Source organism: Akebia trifoliata, chromosome 4 (genome assembly GCF_017979445.1).
Source record: "Akebia trifoliata isolate Shusen 1 chromosome 4, ASM1797944v1, whole genome shotgun sequence".
Lineage (NCBI taxonomy): Eukaryota > Viridiplantae > Streptophyta > Magnoliopsida > Ranunculales > Lardizabalaceae > Akebia > Akebia trifoliata.
This window is the reverse complement of record NC_141378.1, coordinates 28,455,686-28,478,288: the sequence shown is the minus strand read 5'-3', so window position 1 is coordinate 28,478,288 and position 22,603 is coordinate 28,455,686. Positions and strand designations below refer to the sequence as shown.

Genomic DNA, 22,603 nt, shown 5'->3' with positions numbered 1-22,603 from the left:
AGAGTGGGTAATAATGGTTACTCAGTAGGGAAGCGAACAATTTCTACTAATAACCTCTTCTAACATGAACGAATAAACATACTAAATCATTTTAACATATGCAAAGCTTTACAGAATAAATTCTTATTAATTGGTACATATAACCAGAGATAAGCAACTAAATATTTTAAAACTCACATTATATCAATCAACAGTACTTATTATAACATTTTTTTAATACAAATCTAATTGATCAAATGGAAATATTAAATATGCATTTCATTTTATATATCAAAATAAAGTAACATATATTTAATACACAATGGTGGAGTAATGGAATTAGAAAGTTGAGATTCACTACTGGATCGCTCCTAGTCGGGACATGATGTTTCATAATAAAGTATTAATTCTTGATTTTATAGTTGGTTGCTATTTACCACACTTGCAGGACCATTTATCTGGCTCAGGTTGGCATTTGACGTGATCGTAAGCAATGAGTCTCTTTTCAATGTGTCAAAACGTTCGATTACTATAGATTGTTAGTGATCACTGACTAATCATCTTTGTCTATGTTTATCAGGTGTGCATGTAATTCCCAAATAGACAACCCTATTCGTACAAGTTCATTAATAAAGATAGAGAAGAATAAACCTGAATTCAAATTGTGACTCCACTTTCATATGCATCCTATACCACGTATGAGTTTGGTTGTCCCTACCGTACATTCTAGGATAGTATATCACTTAGGATGATATGACAGATTATCCCTCAGGAATTCACAAGTTCTTTAAAAGTTTACAAAATTGCTACATACACATATCATTTCCTGTCTTTGAAAATAAATAATAAATTTTCTTTGAAAACAAATAAGAAATTAATATTACAGAGTTGAGAATGAATATCCAATTTCCTACTATGCAACTGTGGTCACGCGACCTAAAATAAATAGTAGTACAGAAAAGTAAATAAGCATGCTCTTCACCTCGTGACAACAGAAAGTAAATTAACCCTGGATATACATTCATTAACTCACACATAGTATTACAATGTAAAATGTAGACATCACCCCTCAAGTGTGATTCTTACATTTTACCGTTGCATCCCCTTTTCTCCTTTTTTTTTATTCTTGCACTTTTTACTTTTTCAAACACATCATTCATTTTTCGATATTCATTCACTCAATATGAGTTCATTGAATATTAAATCCTTTTTCACACTTTGAAATTCATTTTTATCATTTAAATTGAAAATTTACAAAACTTATATCAAAACAGGGTCTGAGTAGTGCATAGAACCCAACTAGCGGAAATAATCCAATGAAATGTCCTACCCACATATAATTTGTTATAAAATACAATTAAACACATCAAACATAAAAGTCCTAGCATGAATTTGAAATAACAAAAAGAATTCTACATTTTTGAAACACATCATAAATTTTTGTTAAAATCCTAAATGCAATTTTCACAATATACTGTTACTAATAGAAATTGAAAATCCTTACCAATCTTTGTGCGATAAAATTGAAGCACGTGAATGAAAATCGAGGTGACTGATGCAAAAATCGAGATGTATTTGATGTCGAGGTGACTAATTTTTTAATCAGGCCAGGTGGTTTCGAAAATCTTAATGTCGTCACCCTTTTTTCCTTTTGCGATTGAGGACGATTTGGGCTCAAAATAGATGAAATCTAAGGTCAAAGGTTTGAAACCCCTATTATGTTTTCGACTGTGTTTTCAATGAAAAAGATGAGAAAAATAAAAAGAAATAGGTGGGGTTTGTCGAGTTCAATGCTATGGATGTTTTTCCTTTCTTCGTCGAAAGTCGACCGCGACTAGTTCACAACGAATCTTAAGTTGAAAGTTGGTAAAAAAATTTAAAAAAAATTTATTTAAAACACTTGGCTGATTTTGAATGACTTTAAAAGATGATGAATAGTGAATTTCGTTTAAAAATTATTTATATAAGCTGCGGGACAAATTTGGTATTTTATATGTTGTTTCGTTTAACGATAAATCGATCGTTTGGACTCTAAACGTGATGAGTGAATACTCTATTTTATATAATTTTTCATTGCGGATCTAATGGAGTGGTCATATTCTACATATTCTATCTCTAACAAAATTTACTTTTTTGACCTGGTTGGACCCCAAAATTGACATTGTTTACCTTTTTTTAAATAATTCAACTTTTTGGGCTCCAAAAATGATTAATAAATACTCTATTTTCTATAATTTTTTATTGTAGATCCAATGGTGCCATTATATTTTTAAAATTCTTTCTATAGCAAAAATTTATTTTTTTTAGTTTGGTCCGACTCGAAAATCGAGGATTTCATAACTTTTCCGTTCAGACTCGCTTTTGAGTGTTCTTATAGGCTAAAGTATATTTTTCGACCATTTTGAATCTAATGGTGAGGTCAAATTTTATTAAAAATGACAAGAACAAAATCCAAAAGTTTTACCCTAACTCCTACTTTTAGAATTTTCTTAAAATTCCATTATTTATTTTTTCTCGAGATGCAAATCAAAAACTCGGGGTATTACAATATTTATCTACCGTTCTGCCCGAGTTATTTTTCACAATTGTGCAATATTTTTTATCGACTTCGAAGTCAATAGAAAACAAATTGAGGATAGTATATTAATGAGGATAGCCCTTCTTTTTCCCAATTTTCATATGGTTTTTGAAGGTTTCTTAGATTATAAATTCCTTAAATTCTATTTTCAAGAACGTGAAATAATTCAGTTGTGTTGAGGAGGAATAAAATATTTTCCTTTGCGTAATTAGATTGTCTTCATAATCTAACTTCACAAATTTCTTTTAAATTTCTAACATCTAGTATTTCTTTTTTCCATTGAACAAGAAAGGATGAAAATGAGAATTTCCTTATAGGTTTAAGTTGAGCCCTTAATGAAATATAAAATATGCTTTAACAAGATCGAATCTAGAAACATGAATTGAAAGCACTTACAAGATTATATTGAAACAAACACTATGAACAAATTGTGCTTCTTCACTATCAAAGGCAAGCTCTCCATCAAAAAGTGGATTTTTATAAGAAAATATGGGTCTATTATTATAGTTAAACACAAACTCTAGATCAGTGGCATGAGAAGCATTCTCATGCTCAACATATAACCATCATCATGCAGAACTCCAGAAATGAGCTGGTTTTACCCTACTCAATCAACACATCATGAAAATTTTCCATAATGTCAAAGTTATGGAGCTTTTACCAATGAGGAAAGGGTTATATTAGATAATAGGGGGAAAAATTCTTGATCTGTAAAAATTTGGTCATTGTAGCCTACATGTTCCTTCTCACTACGACCATCTTTCTCTACATTGTTTAAAGCATTTCTAATATTTTGAGTGTTAATCATAATCTATAGGTTGCGGAGGCACACAACATCATGTGTTCATATTGTGGAGGACGAGGTCATTTTGAGTTGATAAATTACTTGTTTTTTCTTATCTTAAGATTGTTTTCTGTGCATGAATTGAGGTTTGCATTTTAGTTGAAATCTAATCCATGAATTGTGTTTCAATACATGGATTTACTTAAGGACACAAGCTAAAAAGTCTTCCAGGGTGAGGCAGATTTCACTAGAAGTATGTGATCCATAAACTTAGAAGCAAAAAAAACAACCCATTTAAGAGTTTGTATATTTTCATGGTTTTTATGAGGGGTTGTAGTAGGTGAATTGAAAAAGAGAAGGACCCATTTCAGAATGTTTTGTGTTTGTGTGTGTGTGTGGGGGGGGGGGGGGGGGGGTTTACATGGTAGATATAAGAAGAGAACAAAACCCTATTTGAAGAATTTTTAGTGTTCTTGGAGGTTTGGCTAAATTGATTGCAGATAGAGACAAAGACCTATCTGAGTCTTAGTAGGGATTCTCTGTTTCTATATTTTATTCAAGTTTTTCAAAAGTCCCCTTTTTTTGCATTTCTACTAACACTGGAGTTTCAGATTTCAAATGGATTGGTTTCTCTCTCTCTCACGCCCACACAGCCCCACACATACATGTAACATGCCTGCATTGCTTCACAAATTTATGGCCATGTTCTCTTCTATTATTGGGCAAACAACAAAAGTGTTCAAAAGTCACTCAACATCCTAAAGGTATGAAAATGTCATTTCAATGACAATACTAATTACTCATCATAATAATGTTTATTGCGACAAATAAAAAATAGTACAGGAATGGATCAGGTGCAATTATGGTATACCTATTGTATATTATGCCAACCTAGTTTAAAATATCATCTAAGTCTCAATACTAGAGATTATCGATCTCTGAGATACAGGTGAGTTCTCCACACTTATTCATTCAATGCTCACCATTCTCTTGTAATTGCAAGCAACACCTTATTGCCACATTGTTTATCTTAAAACAATGGTGATCATGACATGATTATTCCATTGTTGAGCACAGAAGTGTGGATAAGGTCACTTAACTACTCCATTGTTGATGACTGGCAACCATGTTTTTTTTATGGATAAGTTGGAGGGTAGGCCCATACCTTATTTCTTAATAAAAATTCAGTATAGCTACTTTATTGCACTTGCTGTGATCAAATAAGTTAAAGTAGATGTAAGTATGCTCTAATAATGAGAATTTAAAATTGTGAAGTTTCAATTACCTGCAAACAACTTAGATATTGTTTATGATGATTTTTAGTTTTCTTCCTGTCCTTATTTTCTAATATTTTTTATAAGTAAAATTATTTGCTTATGTTGTAGATTACGACAAAAAAGGGTCAGTGTTGCGTCTACTTTGCAAGAATATCTTGGAGAATAAACATGTCAAGGTAGGTTTTATAGCAAAATAAACCATGTTTTTATGAGTTGGTCAATGCATATTTCTCTAAATTAAATTACCTTTTTTGTTTTGTTTTCTGGTTCCGTTTGTTCTCCAATTAACTTATTTATGTTTCCTTAAAGATTGGAGCATTCCATACCTTAGAAGTTAACATTTTCAACATCCAAGCAATTTACATTAATGTTCAATTTTGTGCAAGTGTTTTTAATAAAAAATATTGCTACATTTCAAGTAAAGGTAGTGAAATTTAAGGATAGGATAGTGTTGGATGCATCATTACTTGAGAAAAATGGAACAAAAGGAATGTAGGCAAGAAGACCTTCGTGAGGGAGTAAACCTTTACCAACAAATCTGGACAAATTGAGTTTCTCAATTGGCATTTCTTTTACTTAGAAGAAATAGAAGTTCATACTGGAAAGATCTTGATGCGAGCTTTCTAATGGATTCAGTTTTATGCAAATTGGGTTGTGTATGAAATGCTATGAGCTTCTAAAAATTCTCAAAGGAACTTCCTTAATAAAAAGGCCATTACCATTTTAAAAAGGTAGAATCTAGAAAATATGGGAAGGGATTACCCTTCAATTTTTAAAAAGAGACAATATAGGACTGGGGACCTGTAATTGAGAGCTTTTAGGTGCGTACATTTAAATGATTCTTCAACTCTTATATTTTCTCTAAATTGTTATATTAATGTTGATCCCTTCGAGATTTTGAATGATTGTTTTGTTTTGAGAAAATTGAATGATTTTGAAACCCAACAATAACTTTTCGGTTAGTACTTGCTTCATATAAATTCTTGCACACACACACATACATATATAGCTTGAATATGGTATTATTTTGGTTGGTATATAATATTCCATCTTGTTAGATACAACTATACCTATTTGTAGCTTCCCTCTACTTATTCTTGTTTGCGGTCTTCCCTGTTATATTGTACTATCTATATATTCATTATTATTGGATAGCTTTATGGTGTATGGAGTTGGTTGTTCATACAATATTTAGTCGTGCTTGGATGTACTCACCATGCATACTTTTCTTTGTCAAGGTACATTAACTTACTCATTGTCCATTAATTATTAGTTATTGGATCTTAGTATCACCTACACTCATAGTCCTAGAGCCAGAATATCTTTACTTGGTTTATTCTTTCACCAGTTGTTACTGCTCGGGGATCAAGTTAAAGGGGCCTAAAAGAGCTTCATAAGTTAGTTTAGACACAATACTTTTTGTTATTTAGTATCGTAACTCACCCGCCTTGGAATTCTATTTTATTAGAGTCAAGTTGGGCATGTTCAGTCAGTTTAGAAAAACAGACCAAGAGGGAGTTGTTTGACGCTCTTCAGCAAGAACTTGAGTAAGTGGTAGTGTTGCCTTGTGTATTTTTTTCTCTACATATTGACCAAAATAGCAAAGTATCCCCTGATAAAGGTGCATTCATATTTCCATTACTCATAGGGTTTTTATTTAGTCTAACCATCACATTTTAGTTTTTTTTTTCTACTCCTACCGAGTGTAATTATATTTTCTATGAAGCATCTCTTTATTTTTTAAGTGGTATCCCATTGGGTTTGATTATATTGGTTGGACTAAGCAGTTGTGGACAGGTTCAAACCAACTCTTTTCTAGATTTTGCAGCTCCCAATGGTCTATTTGGGCTAGGAAGAAAATGATGGCGAGATAGAGAGGTGCTGCTGTGAGTAGATGTTGATGATGGCATTTGTAAGCATAATTGGTTAAGAGTATTGATGGTGAAGTACTTGGTAATTTTGTAAATTATGACTCATTGTAACTTTTTTTCTATATAAATTAATGTGATAAAGAACCTCGATGTTCTCTATTTAGGTTTATTATGACCGCGGGTAATAGGTGTGTGGAAAAAAAAATTAAAAATTAATTTGTTGTTTTAAAACTTTAGATATCGATTTCTAACCGATGCCTAAAGTCTCAAACTTAAGACATTAGTCTCATAGACGTCGGATTTTAAATCGATGTCTAAGGTATTTTTTATAGTAGTGCATTTTATTTTATAAATACAACTTTAGAATGGTTTTTAGCTGTTCAAAATCCTGAGATTGGAACTCATTAACAACGCCTCGATAAGAGATGGCCTTCGCTTTAGACAGGCTTAGGAACGGTTATAAACCGTTCCTAATTTCCATTTTTTTTGGTTGTAGTGAGCAGATTTTTTTTCTCAACACTGTTGCTTTTCTTTAGTAGTTGTTATTGGGTCTTCAATACATTTTTGATTGTTTATTAAAAGGAGGAAAAAAGAGAGGATAAGAATGGATTACAAAAATCACTTACGATTTGATATTCATGAATTGAAATGATTATTTTGATTTTTTAAGTTCGGATGCATCTCTACTTCACTCTGATTTTAAGTTAACCTCAATTGCATCTAATATTTTTCTTGAGCATCAATATAATTATTCACCATGAAGCCTACACTCCATCTCATGTTTAAGTTTAACATCATGAGTTCATGACCATACACATGAGATCCTAGCCTCTAAGATCCCTTTTTACTCCAATTATTTCCTTCCATACATCCTTTTGTTTTGATATTTTTGAACAAATAAACATGCAGTTGTTTGTAGTTCTCCTTCAGTTTCACTTTTTAACTGCTAAACTTTCTTGATTGCCTTTCAAATCTCTTCATCACAATAAATCCCAACTTCTCACTTCCCACAAATAACCATGAGATTCTTCTGATTCAACTTTTTCCAATTTTGTTAAAAGAAAATAAAAAACAAGAAGGAAGCTAAGAATGTATTTGCTACTACAAGATTCTCTTTGTTTTATCTTTTGCCACTTTTGGATATATTTTTTTTAAAAGAAATTTACAAGGACAAAAATGATAGAAAATTAGTTGTCTCGCCATTAATCAAGTTAATTATCCAAGTTGAGACAACAAATCGAGTTTTGAAACAATGACATGATTTGGTGGGACCCATTAAACTGAAGTTGCCTCACTATTACAGATGAATGGGTGTGGAGTGAGATGAACAAAATGGTGATGGTGTGCAAGTAGACAACGAGTAAGGAGTGCATTTTTTTTTTCAAGTGCAACCATTAAGAGGGAGATTTCAAGGTGTGTTTTTCAAGTGATGGAGTGCCATCAGGCCTAGGTGATGTGCATGTAGTTGGACCCTATTTCTATCGTTCATTAATGAAGCTTGTACACCACACCTTGAGGGCTATGTTTCTCATTTTTGGTCATATGACCTAATTCCTTAAAGGGGGTAAGGTTACTCGGTTAAACATGTTGTTGAGCCAGTTACACGACCTGAAGCCTCTTCAGATATTATCTATCGCTATTCTATTTACCAGCTTTAGTTGCACCTAGATTGGAGAAAATCAATAGGAATTTTCTATGGAACTTAGAGGAAGATTATAAGAAATTTCAGTTTGTAGAATGAAAAATGTTGTATTACTCAATGTGGCAGTCTTTTCCTTAGGCCCTTAAGGGCTGTGAGAAGGCCCTTTTTGTATATGGTTGTGGAGGTTTGATGATGAAACATTGTTTTTTTGGTAGAGGGTGCATAAAATAGCTACGAAAGTAGGAACTTTGGTTAAGATAGTAATGAAGTCAATTCCATTTGTGGTGTCAGGTGTTAGTGTCTGGTGGGAGATCTGTAAGGTTTATAAGATCTTAATAAGGGTGTCCATTATAACATGGGAGTTTGTAGTAAGGTGAGGCTTTGGGGTGGGTATTTCATCTTATCCCAGAGATTTTAGATCAACTAAACAAATCCTCTTCCTAGATTCCACTATATCCAGATCCGCTTCCTATGTTATTGAAAGTGTGGTCGTATATGTTTTCACTATCTTCATCCATGTTCTTTTAGGTCTTCTTCTTGCTCTTGTAGAACCTTCAACTTTAATATATCTTCTAACTGAGGTTGTAATTGGCCCCAGTTGAACATGTTCAAACCATCTCAACTGACTTTCGCTTAGTTTATTGCCTATAGAATCTACTCCTACAATTTCTTGAATGCGTTCTTTTTTAAATTTATCTTTATTGGTCTTTTTATCCATCCATCTCAACAACCTCATGTCTGCTATGCCCAATTTATTAACATGATTTTTCTTGACCATCCTACATTCAACAACATAAAGTGTAGCTGGTCTATAGAATTTTCCTATTATTTGATTCATCTGTGTCTATCACTTACCATTCCAGAAGCACACCTCCACTTTAACCACCCAACCCTGATTCTGTGGGAAACATCCTCCTCAACTATCTATCCTTATGTAGAATAAACCCCAGATGATAGTGGTCACTTTGGAATGTTTCTAGACCATCAATTTTTATTGGACATTCCTCTTCTTGGGTGTCAGAACTAAATTTGCATTCCACATATTCGGTCTTGGTTCTACTTATTCTAAAACCTTTGGATGTCTACAAATCTTCATTTTGTGTTGACTCCCCTTCTTTAGTCTCATCAATCAATACTATCATCCAAAAAAATAACCTACACCAAGGTATCCACTCTTGAACATGAGCAGTTATTACATAGAAGTGGAGGACTTGGGGTAGTCTCATGGCTTGCCTTAAAGTTATTCCTTCAAGCCCCTCTTGATGTGGTGGATCCTTCTTATATGACTAAACTAGTTTTGGGTTCGGGGATCTCTAGCTAGTCCAATTAGAGATCACTTGTTTTTAGCACAAATTCTCAGAAGAAAACCTTTACAGTGGATCATTTGTTTGATTAATTGGAAGAAGACTAAGACAACATGCGTTTTAATCATCGATTACGTTATTCTTAATCTTTGATCTAGCTGAACACATTGTAATAAAAGCGTCGTCCAGGAGAAGGCTACCACCACTGTTCCTAGTTGAAGCCCTTTAAGCCTAAATATGACTTAGACCTTGGTTGCAGGCCATAGGACCTGCTATTGAAGTTGTATGAAACCATTCAGACCTTTTTGGGGATTATATTGTTTGGTAAACAAGTTATTTTTTTGAAGATAAAATGATTCCATGTGTGATTTAAAATTTTTTTTGTTATTAATAAATAAAATTACATTATGCGTGTCTAGTGCTGAAGGACAGAGGGAATCAATGTTGCATGACAAAAATGGTGGAACTTGAAGGAAAATTTGTTACTCTGAATTACAGAGATATCTTAATTCATGAACTTCCCACACTAATAAAACCATTTGGAATATTTATCGTTCAGAGCTTACACTTACATTTACTTCAATTACGTAAATATGAATATGTAGGACTATGCTAATCACTCATTTCTTTATTGTGAAAAATGCGGAGGAAATTCATTTTAATATGGTATCCTTATCAGTCAGACTCCAAAAAAAGGAAAGAAACCATCCTTACTATCCCTGAAGAATCCATTTTCAAGGATTATAAAAATCTGACACTCTTCAACCTTTATTTTCATGCTGAACATATTGTGAAATTGTTGATAAATTATGTGGATATTTGGATAAAGTTCATGCTTTGCGATGACTTACCTTTGTTTCCCTACGACAGAATATTTCACTGCAACTCCACGAACGATTCAATCCTCTACATTGAAAAAGTATGTTTGTGTTAGTCATTTTCTTGGTTCTTGGTGTTTACATAAGAGAGTGAATTGTTTTGATACTTACATGTGTGTTGTTGCTCTGTGTTGGTTATGCTGGTCTTCTTCATTAGCTTTTGAGAAGGTTTTGTGTAGTTTTGAGTTTCTTCTTTCACCACACTTTTCTCTATCTGTATTTACATTCTCAAACAATAAATCTTGGCTGTATCGCTCCACACTTGCATCCCCTTGTTGAATTGATGAGAGTGACAGGCACCTGTGCTTTGGCTTGGATTTTGTGGTATAACTCATATCACCGGGGATCTGTTGTTCTCTCGTTGATGGGTTGGTTTCAGCGTTTGCGGAACCATCCATCTTGTTTCCTTTTGTCAAAGGCCCCGAAAAGGGTAGGATCTGTTGAGGCCGAGCTATGGTTGCCTCTTGTCCTCTGTCCCAGCCTTGAGACGTCTCTATGATTTCTGGCAAACTCATAAGCCTTGAGTTGTTCTCTGATAGAGACGAAGATTTCAGAGTTTTGTGGCTGTGCACTACAACACCTCCAGCATTTGGACGGCATGGTGATTCGGATGATGGCATAATAAATTGTCTCCCCTTCTGTTGTCTAGAATGCCCAGAATCTGATCCCTTGCTTTTATTTGATGAGAAACTGTTTCTCTCAATAATTTCAAATTGCATTGGTTCTAGGCTAATATTCACTGTAACAGGGCATCCAAAAGCATTACTCAGAGCTTTTGCTATGGTTTCTTCGGACATTTGGGCGGCCAATTTGTCTTCCGGCCTCTTAAATGTTAAATGCACAATGGCGTTTGCTGTATGAGATCAAAACAAAAATATCAAACGAACAGAGAAGTGCTCAGGTAAGCTTTTTTACCAATTCGATGATTATATACTACTTCTGTCTCACAGACACAAATTTGGACGAGAAGGGTTGTACTAGCATCCAATGGAATGTTCATAGTCTCAAAGAAATTTTGGAGTTGAAAAGGGAACAATAGTGAGAGCAATCAAAGAAAATAAAAGGGGGTCCCATTCACTATACTTAAGAATTGTTCGCTGTGTGCTGCACATAGCGAACAGCAAGGGCAGTTTTAATTTTTGACAACTTTTTGTAATTTTCTTTTAATTGTAAACGACTCCCCCAGTGAATCTATAAAGAGGGTGGGAGGGGGGGGGGGGGGAAGAGAGGCAAAGTGCTTCCCAAATTGTAACTCAAACTCTTTGAAGAAATTCCACAAGACTTCTTCTCTTTTAGTGAAAGTTAAAGCCTATTTCCAGATTTGGAAAGTCTTTAAGAATTCTCTCTCTCTCTCTCTCTCTCTCTCTCTCTCTCTCTCTCTCTCTCTCTCTCTCTCTCTCTCTTTGTAAATTAATGGATTTAAATCCATGGGAATTGCAATGGGGACCTATTATTGATGGTTTGGCTTGGAAGAACACCAACAACCACCCTATCACTTGTGGGATTGGATTTAGGATCCATTACCCTTGTCATAGGATCAAGAGGATGAACTCAGGCCCAATGTCTCCCTCCATAGCCTCAAGATGTCCCAAATCAAATTTTTGCCTTAAGATATCTCGAAAGAGATCAAACCAAAGGAGGGAGAAAAATTATATATTGTGATTTCGTATGATAGATATAGTAAGCAAGAAATGTGACTTACCAGTAGATATGGTCAATGACGCAAGCTTTCCTTGCTGGCACAAGAATTCTTTCACATGTCTACATTCTATCCTTCCCAACATGTTCTTCCACACCTTCTCCATATCGCCCATCTGACCCAAATTGACCTCTCTCTCAACTTTTTTCCTTCTACATCTTTTAGTATTATTATAGATGCTTCTAATGGCCATGCTTGGGTCATTTGTGTTGATATCTGATTGCTCTGAAATTACGTTGATAGAAGAACGATTGTACTTCTTGCTTTTGCCATGATGGCCATTGTGGGATTGTAGTACATTCCTGTTCATGTTCATTGAGTTCTGTATGCTTTGAGCATCGAACTTGTCATCTACAAGCCAATATCGAAGGATTTGAATTCTACTCATTGTGGAACTACTACATCTATTACAATTTTCTTTTTGAGGAATTGAAATAGTACCTGAATGTATTATTATGTCTTTAGGAAAGACAATGCTGCTGGAGATTCCATCAGGAAGTTGTTCTGATGCAATTTGTAATAGAGCAGCGACAACCCACGTAGTGTGGTCAATTGATGAACTCGGTTGCTTCTCTGTCTCAACTAGTATCTTTAAGGCATGGGACAATCTATCAGATTGATTATAAGCTGCAGAAAAATATACCAAGAGTATGTATGAGCAGTTGCTGTACGTTGTTAATGTTATAGAAACTTGGCCCATGTTAAAGATACCCCAGTTCTTAGTAAGGGCACCTATCTTAGTAAGGGCATGTACGAACTTATTTCTATGATTTGAGCACTCCAATATATTTCAGCACCCCCTTTTTTTGTCAACATTGATCAAGCAATGTTGACATAGGCCAAAAAAAATCTTTTGGAAGCACATTGACATGCCTCCTTCAATGTCGACCTAGGTGGGGTGCTCTAATCATGGTAAAACTTGAGTTTTAAATAGTTCGTGGGCGCCCATAACCGCATCCTAGAAACTTTGTTAGTTGCTTTTACCTAGTTTTGTTCCCTTTGATGACTCAGCTGATGATGTGGTAGCAAAGGCAGAAGCACTCGAGAGAATATCAGTTATGAGAGACGCCAATTGGGATACAAGTGATTGTGGTTGAACACCGGAGGCAATCAACTCTCTTGTGGATCTCGCGGTCTTATTAGTATCTGCAGATATTGCCGTATTGAGTAAGTCGAGAAGCTTATTACGTGGTACCAGGCCAACCTGTAACCAGAAGAACAAAAAAGAAGGTAATTTAAAATAATAAAAAAATATTCGAGAGGATTGTTATAAAGTGAAACTGGTACCCACAATTTGTTGAACCATGGAACTCGTAATTCTCGATCCCAATAGGGCCATCTGATCCAATATGTTCTCAGCTTCTCTCATGGACCCCTCCGCCTTTGAAATTATTAATTTGAGTGCATCTCTTTCAATTTCTATATCCTCTTGGGCAACGAGTCTTGTGAGCTTTAATGTGATGTCCATGTCTTTGAGTTTCGGGAAGAAGAACTTCTGGCATCTCGATGATATAGCTCTAGGCACCATGTTTGGGTCCTCAGTGATCATCACAAACACCACAGTTGAAGAACCATCGCTCCTCTCCACTATGTTCAAAATTTCTTCCCATGCTTCCGCTGTGAGTGAATGACATTCTTCAATGATGAAGACTGAGAAACTGGTGACTATTTGTGTGAATGTGGTGCTCTGGAGAAGTGTCTTTATCTTTTCAAAACCGGATATTCTGCTCCCAGAGCACAACTCCATGATATAAAGGCTTCTGGAGCAACCTTTGCAACTCCAACAAGGTTTGGTATGTGTAGTAGATTCACAATTCAAAGCCATGGCGAATGTTCTAGCCGTGGATGTCTTCCCTGTACCACTGGCGCCATGGAAGAGATAGAGAGGCACAATCTTCAACTTCTCAACAGCATTTGAAAGGACCTTTATGACGATTTCATGCCCCGCAATATCATGGAAAAACTTGGGTTGATACTTGTTACTCAAACTTGTACATAAGTGACACTTTTTGGCAGGATTGAAGCTGAAGTTGGTGATGATGTCCTGGCTTAGCGGATTGACTTCACGTCCTGAATCTTCTTCGTTGGATGATGATAAGTACTGATCCTGCCCACGTTTTCCTTTTGAAATTGCTTTCCGATTAATAGTATCTGTGGATCTTCTCCCCATTAAACCGATCACTTTTCTTGTTTTAATTCTTTTATGAATCCGTGACCATTGCCAATGAATGCCCCGAGCGTTTCGTTGTGACTTAAGACTTGGCGATGGAGGAGCTAAAGAAGATTTTGAAGGCAAGGAATCATAACTCTGATCCCCGAACTCAGCTGAAAAGGATAAGGTGGATGAGTGGTGAAATGGGCATCCCATGGAAGATTGACCTTCCAAGGAACTGGAGGATCTGTGCTTATTCTTTTTCACTAGCTTTCGGGATCCCTCAGTATCATCTATCATGTTAATGTTATTGTTTGTGGTATCATTACCATTAGTCTTCATTGCAGCTTGGGCACACATTAGAATGAATTGTTAAGTTTATGGAGAGATGTTGGATGGATGAGCGATCTGCGGCAAGACAAAGAGCCTTCTGAATTTATGTAGCAATAGGGAGGGTGAGAAATGGAGCAGAAGTGGGTATTGAGGTAGTGGCCGGCGATGACAAAACAATTTTTTCTTTTTTTTCTTTTTTGTAATTTGTTAATGGAAGTGTTGGTTGAGCCAATGTTTTAAAAATTGGATTGTACCCACGGTCTCACCAGATTTTGTAATAAAATTGGTTTGATTCAAATAAAATCGGTGACATTGTCGACAGATCCATCAATTTTTATGGAATCAGTGGTTGATCGGTTGAACCAATAGTGTACCCATTTCATGATTAATTGGATTTTTGAGAAATACTACAAATTTTTACTAAGGAAAGACTTTAATAACACATGTTCAATATTTGGGTGATTTAAACATACCCCCCACATTTTAGTGAACATTTGAGATACCCCCATGTTTCCAATTCTACGGTGAATTATTTTTAATTTATCGAAGCTCATCTTTAACCATCATTTTCAAATTCACGTGGATCCTTCGTTGAAAGCCTTATTTTTCTTTCAAAAATTTCCTTACTTTTTTTACTTCAAAAATCCTATGAGTTCTTGAGGATTTTGAAGTGGAATCCTAAGGTTGATTATGAAAAAAATTTGGGTTGGAAATAGAAACTTGAGGTTGAAGAGGAGCCGGTCAAGGGGGCATTTCATTAGTTGGAGAACACAGGCATCTCAAATATTCACCAAAATATAGAGGGGTATGTCTTATAAAAAAAAATTATAATGTAAGTAAATTAAATAATAATGATTCACCCAGGTGGCATCCCCCCCCCCCCCCCCCCGCCCCCGCCCCCGCCCCCGCCCCCCCTTACACTCCACGTAGCTGTGCATAGAACCATAATTTTTCTTCGAGATACACAATTGCATATTTTTTTTTTTACGGGTGGGTGAGGGAGTAGGGTGTACAGTTGTGTATGGCAGGGAAAAATCTATGCTTCTATGGATAGCCACGTTGGGAAGTGTAGGGGGGGAGGGGGGGGGGGGGGGATTAAATTATATTTTCTAATAAATATAAATTGGTCCAACCAAAATGAGGTCTTACAGTGGATATAATATTTTTTTGGGTTGACACTCAAAACATTAATTGGGTCGACCACGTGACTTCATTGGTGGATGGATTAAGCCGGCCACTTAAGCTTACATCACATGTTGCAAACATCTTTGTACATTATTTCGTAAACATCTTTGTACATTATTTTGTTTTATTTTATTTGTAAAATGATTGAGATTTTAGTTATTTAAAATGGTAGGTATATATTGGGATATTATTATTTTTCCCAATTAATTATATTAAAAATGAAATGTTGCAGATTGAATTTGTCGTTCCAAAGTAGTTAGGAAAGTGAGAGAAGGCCAATAGGCTCCAAGAAGGGATTCTTGTCCTCTTGTATTCATTGTCCACATGGCGGATAGTTCGAGCTTTGCTAGTCTCTCGAGTTGAGTTTTGGAGTCTTATGCTTGGGAATCTCAAGGAGCACAATGAGAAGTTTCATTTCTCTTAAATCTTTTATATATTGAGGAGCTTTCTGAGGTTGCGTGAAGTTGGACTCTTTAGGGGGACTAGGACAAAAAATAGGTCATATTAGTTCCACAATGCCTGATTTCCTAAGCATATGTGGCTCACATCCATTGGGTCTAACACTTTTTTCTAGGTACAAGTGGTTCGAATAATTCAGGGTGTGATACTGTTTTACAAAGTGATTACCTTCATGGAGAAATACATATATATATTTTAATGGATTTTAAGAATATGGATAAGGAAATTGCTGATATTGGACATATATATTTTTGAAAAAATGTTGAATAGATTTGATGACCCAAATAAATTATTTAAATTAAGTTAATAGTCGTTCAATATTTATTATAAAACATTAACAAAATGATTTGAAAATTCGATGTGGTAAATGAGTAGAGCAGAGTTACACAATTTGTCAGACTCTTGATATTTGTAGAGCTGGTAAGGTGAGGTGATATGGGATACTTCCCTATCACGATTAACCATGCTATTGGTTGGTCAACACAAGCACCACATCCTATAGATGGTATGTACCTTATGCATGCCGCTAATGTAGAATCATGCCATTGGTTTAATTCATACTTGAACCCCATGCAACTGGTTGAAAGCAGTTGTGCAGTAGCTAGGATGATTGTATGTTGTTTCCATCTGCTATTTGATCAGCTTGGCAGGTGGCTCGACAATATTAGTGTTTTAAAAGGTCTAATACATTGTACTCATGACCTACCTGCTATACTCCATGGAGGTGGGTACGTAGCTAGGGGCATCTTCTTTGTATAATCCAAATGTAGCTAAGTCCTTATTTGAACCCCCTCTTAATTTGGCGGTTATTTATCGGATTCATGCACTCAAAAGCATTGAGGATGCCTTTTAGTGGTAAGAGCCAAATATGTACTGAGGTTGGTTGGTGAGCATTGCTGCTATATAAGGGACTTCTTGTGGGTGTTATATATAGGATGGTGCGTGAACGGCCTCCTTAGTATACTCTCCGGCCATTTTTGCACCACTTACAATTTAATGTGTAATAATCCATATTTGACTAGGTGGTTGTATGCTTACAAAGCGCAATGTGTATTGTAGCAAGGTAACAATCTCAGGGCTACTAATCCTATGTTGAGCAATCTAGCTAGCGTCATTTCACAGTGGGGCTATATATACCTTGGTACATAACATTTATCTAACAAGTGATATGGGACTCTTTAGTCATTCATCTCTCTCAGTGACTAACTTATTTTCTAACTATGCTGTGCAGTGATGTTGTCTTTAGAGGGTGTTGCTTTCAGGTAAAACTGTACTGTCTAGATGTAACGGCCAAGTACTATGACACCTAGAGTTTAGGTGTAGCTCACCCCGGAGTCACCGGGGAGCACCCATGTAATACTATATAAGGCTCAATATGAAGTCATATCAGCCTTGTGCCAAGACAGATATGTTAGTTTAATGGCATTTTAGTAATTAGGGAGTATGACCGGCCTCCACTTTTGATGTTTCCTTCTAGAAACCTAGGAAAGACTTAACGTACTTTTTGTAGGAAAGGTGTCTAGTGCTTCCCAATCCCCGACCTACACCCACGTTGACTCAAACCCTCGCGCCAAGCTACATGGAAGTCCCGCGTGTCATATATCATTAGTTGCATTATAACACATCTTTATGCTTTTGTAACATATTACTCTGTGTAATCAATATTATATCAACAAAGTTGCCTCTAGGCTTTGCCTTGTGTTACCCCATTATCTTATTTGCTTGCTCTGTTTGTGGTGTACAATCTTTTTTACAGGCTTGTTTGTGGATTAGCACCCCCTTGCCCCGCACGACCTCGCTTCAAAAGAACACGGCCGTGACAATAGGTATCAGAGCTTAGTTGTTAGAGCACAGTTGGTAGTCAAACCACGTTGGTTCAGGTTTACGTTGGTTTCTTCACCAAGCTCTTCCCCCAGTTTCCATTTAGTTCACATGAACAATGGCAAGAGGAGAGAAAAGTACCGCGGACCAACCTATTTTAGTCACACCACCACCACGTATAAACAAAGAATGTATTGAGGTACTTAAAGATAAGATGGCCCAGCTATTGGGTCTCGTTGATGGTATTGCGCAACTAGATGATCTCCAGAACACGTTGGAAGATAAATTCGTGACCCTCAGAGATAGAGTCGTTGACCTCGAGAAAGATAGCCGAGGATCCCTAGCCAACTTACAGGACCAAATCACGGGGCTCACTACAAAGGTAGGTCTCCTTATCAAAGACATCGATAATGAACGGCCTACCAGTAGTGATGCTTCTCCCTCGTGCCTGCAAGTCCCTGAGCCACGCACCTTTAATGGTGTTCACGATGCAAAAGAGCTCAAAAATTTCCTATTCGATATGGAGTAGTACTTCCGTGCAACTCGTCCGGATTCCAAAGAGGTAAAGGTAACAATAGTTTATATGTATTTTGCAGGTGACGTCAAACTATGGTGGCGAACAAAGTATACCGAGATGGAAAGTGGCCAATGTTCTATTGATACATGGGATGACCTTAAAAAGGAGCTGAAAAACCAGTTTCTACCCAAGAATGTGGAGTTCATTGCCCATAGAAAGTTGAGGCAACTTCATCATACAGGTACCGTACACGATTACGTCAAGTAATTTTCCTCCTTAATGCTTGATATCCGCGATATGTCAGAGAAAGACAAGTTATTCTCATTTCAAGAAGGGCTTAAGCCTTGGGTTCAGACAAAACTACAGAGGCAACGTGTGCAAGATCTCACGACTACAATTGTCGCAGCCGAGCGGTTGACAGATTATTCTCTTGTGGATGGGAGTAGAAAAAAGGTACACCCTCAATCGAAAAGGTACTCTCCACAGCGTGAGCACACCATTAGGTCTTCCAAAGGTAGAAATGGATGATCCAGACACAGTCCTAGTAGGAGATCCCAACGGGATTCCTCTCCTTTAAAGAACACAAGTACCCAGTCTACCAATCACCACAACAAGATTCAGTGTTATTTGTGCAGTGGTCCTCATATGTTGCTCAAGTACCCGCAGAGAAGCAAGTTGATCGCACTATTAGCTTTCCAGTGTGATCCTAGTCACGAAAGTACAAATGGGTGAGATGATGATAATTCTTCTCACATGGGAGCAATGCATCTATTGAATACACTCAAGAAGACCTCTAAGACTCCAAAGATCCATCAATGGAAGGGTCTCATGTATGTTGACATAGAGATTGGTGGCAAGACCACCTAGGCAATGGTTGATACAGGAGCTACACATAGCTTCATTGCCCCTACAGAGGCAAAGTGCCTTAATATTCGACTCGAGAAATATTCAAGCCGTATAAAAGCTATTAACTCCGAGGCCACTCCTATCCTAGGGTCAACCAAGTCTATGGTCGTCAAAATAAGCACATGGAAGGGTAAGCTTGATTTACTCGCAGTTCCACTCGATGAATTCAGAGTCGTCATTGGGATGGACTTTTTACTACAGAACAGGGTCGTATCGATGTCATTCGTCAATACATTAGGCATGCTAGGTAAATGTCCAAGCTTCATTCCCATCTCTACAGGTAAAGAAGAGGGAAAGATGATTTCAACCCTTCAGTTGAAGAAAGGATTAAAGAAAGGTGAGCAAACGTACATTGCTACCTTATGAGTTGAACTTGATGTTCAGGACCATAGTTCAACTCCCACTCAGGTACAACAGGTATTGACAAAATTTGGTGATGTGATGCCAAATGAGTTTCCAAAAGCTCTACCGCTACATAGGTTGATTGATCATCAGATCAAACTAGTATCTGGTACCACGCCTCCTGCAAAGGGGCCATTCAAGATGAGTCCTCCGGAACTAGCTAAGCTACGCAAGCAACTTGATAGACTTCTAGAGTCTAGATTTATCAGACCTTCAACAGCACCTTATGGGGTGCCTGTTTTATTTTAGAAGAAACACGATGGGTCATTGAGACTATGTTGTAGACTACCAAGCATTGAACAAGGTTACCGTCAAAAATAAGTATCCTATCCCATTGATTGTCGATTTGTTTGATCAACTTGGGCAATAAAGTATTTTTCAAAATTGGATTTGAAATCAGGTTACTATCAAGTACGAGTTGCAGAAGAAGATGAGCCAAAAACTACCTGTTCTACTAGGTATAGTACCTATAAGTTCTTAGTCATGCCCTTCGGCCTTAGTAATGCACCTGCCACGTTCTACACCTTGATGAATTACCTCTTCAGACAGTACCTCAACAAGTTTGTTGTGGTATATCTTAAGGATATCGTGATGTACAATTCCACCCTTGAAGAACATGTTCAACATTTACATAAGGTATTCTAAGTGCTTCGTGACAATCAGTTGTATGTCAAATTAGAGAAGTGTTAATTTGCTTAAGAACAGATCATGTTTCTTGGTTACGTTGTGGGTAATAGACAGATTCGGATGGATATGGAGAAAGTGCGAGCTATTGATGAATGGAAAACTCCCTCAACCGTCATAGAACTCAGGCCATTCCTTAGTTTTGTGAACTACTACCGACGTTTCGTCCATAGGTATTCCAAAAGGACCGTACCTCTCACAGACTTGTTGAAGAAAGATAACACTTGGTCCTAGTCAGACAAATGTCATGAGGTATTTGAAGACCTCAAGCTTGATGTTATGCAAGACCCTGTCGTAGCTCTACCCGACATCACCAAGCTGTTTGAAATTCAGATAGATGCATATCACTTTACTATTGGATGAGTGTTGTTACAAGATGGGCATCTACCTGCTTATGAAAGTCGGAAGCTCAATGATGCTGAGAGATGTTACTTCGCCCAAGAAAAAGAGTTGTTAGCCGTCATCCATTGCTTGAAATTTTGGAGACATTATTTGCTAGGATCACAAGGTCAAGTGAAAACTGATAATGTGGTCGTGAACCATTTCCTGACTCAGAAAAAGTTGACTCCAAAACAAGCTAGTTGGCAAGAATTCCTCGCAGAATTTGACTTGACCTTAGATTACAAGCTAAGAAATAACAATAACGTGGCCGATGCCTTGAATAACAAAGCAGAACTAGCAGCACTTCAGCGATAAGTTTCTCAAGTTACCAGCATTTTATAGTAGAAAATTCAGAATGGTTTGAACAGTGATCCCCAAGCAAAGGTCATACTGGATATCGTGAAGAAGGAGAAAACACACCGTTTTTTGCTTCAAAATGGGTTGTTATATACCACCAAGAGCCACATGTATGTTCCACGTGTGGACAGGCTGAGACGAAAACTGATGAGAAAGTGCCATGACACTCCATAGGCTAGCCATCTTAGATAGCACCGCACATTAGCTCTCTTGGAACTAGGATACTACTGGCTGAACCTTCGAGATGATATGTTAGATTATGTGAGGACCTGCCTCATTTGCCAACGAGACAAGATCAAGTGGGACAAACCTATCGGGTTGCTGGAACCTCTTCCAGTCCCTCAAAAACCTTAGGAAAGTGTTTCTATGGATTTTATCTCAGGTTTACCGAAAGTTGCAAAGTATGATTCCATCCTAGTGATTGTAGATTGTTTCTCTAAATATGTTACGTTTATCCCGACATCGACACATTGCTTAACAGAGGAAACATCACACTTATTTCTCAAGCATGCCATCAAGTATTGGGTGTGCCTAAGGACATTATCAATAATAGATATTCAAGATTTACAGGGAGATTCTGGACCGAATTGTTCCGATTACTTGGGTCTCAACTTGACTTTTTGACCAATGGACATCCTCAAACAGATGGGCAGACAAAAAGATTTAATGCCATATTGGAGGAGTATCTTAGGCATTTTGTCATTACCAACCAAAAGGATTGGGTGAATCTTCTTGATATCGCATAGTTTTGTTTCAACCTTCAGAAAAGTTCTTCCTCCAACAAGAGTCCTTTTGAACTTATTATTGGCCAACAACCTTTAACTCCTTATATTCTTATTTCAGGCTATTAGGAACAGTGTCCAAGAGCATACATGTTTGCAAAGCTTTACCAAGACAACAATGAAATTGCCAAATATTACCTTGAAAAAGTGTCGAAGCGGATGAAGAAATGGGTTGATGGACATTGTCGACCAGATCGTTTCAAAGTTGGTTACTTAGTTTTACCGAAGACAGATCAGTTGAGAAAGTTCAACTGGGTACAACGAGCACACAAAGGCCTATTATAGCGTTATGAAGGTCTAATGCTCATCATCCCACGAGTTGGCAAAGTCTTCTATAAGCTGAAGTTATCGCACTGGTTACGCAACATCCACCTTGTCTTCTATGCTAGCTGTCTCAAGTCAATTCATGCAAATCCAGTAGATCCAGCACCCAGCATTCCAACACGTACACCTTCTCATTTAGTAATTCAGTCAGAGCGTATTGTCGACAAAGTTCTCACAGAGCATCAAGTTAATAATAGTTCAAACAAGCAGCAGCATGTGGAGTACTTCGTCACATGAAAGAACATGCAAGAATGTGAAGTTACCTGGGAAAGTGCAGAGAACCTACAA

At 36.8% G+C, this 22,603-nt stretch overlaps 1 protein-coding gene across 1 annotated transcript; it reads right to left on the bottom strand.

Moving 5' to 3' along the window:
• Positions 1-9,953: 9,953 nt before the first annotated feature.
• LOC147404667 (protein STICHEL-like 4) lies at positions 9,954-14,878 on the bottom strand. The gene is made up of 6 exons (XM_086440710.1): positions 13,304-14,878; positions 12,997-13,216; positions 12,454-12,639; positions 12,016-12,363; positions 10,425-11,166; positions 9,954-10,341 (listed from the first exon to the last, which is right to left on the bottom strand). Exons 1-6 carry the CDS (start codon positions 14,522-14,524, stop codon positions 10,266-10,268), a joined length of 2,793 nt encoding a protein of 930 aa, XP_086296836.1. The 5' UTR covers positions 14,525-14,878; the 3' UTR covers positions 9,954-10,265.
• Between the last annotated feature and the right edge of the window lie 7,725 nt (positions 14,879-22,603).

Coding starts and splice junctions, on each gene's coding strand:
- LOC147404667 (XM_086440710.1), bottom strand. CDS start 14,524: ATGTGTGCCCAAGCTGCAATGAAGACTAATGGTAATGATACCACAAAC. Junction 13,217..13,303: donor GTTCCATGGTTCAACAAATT/GTGGGTACCAGT, acceptor TTCTGGTTACAG/GTTGGCCTGGTACCACGTAA. Junction 12,640..12,996: donor ATCAAAGGGAACAAAACTAG/GTAAAAGCAACT, acceptor ATTTTTCTGCAG/CTTATAATCAATCTGATAGA.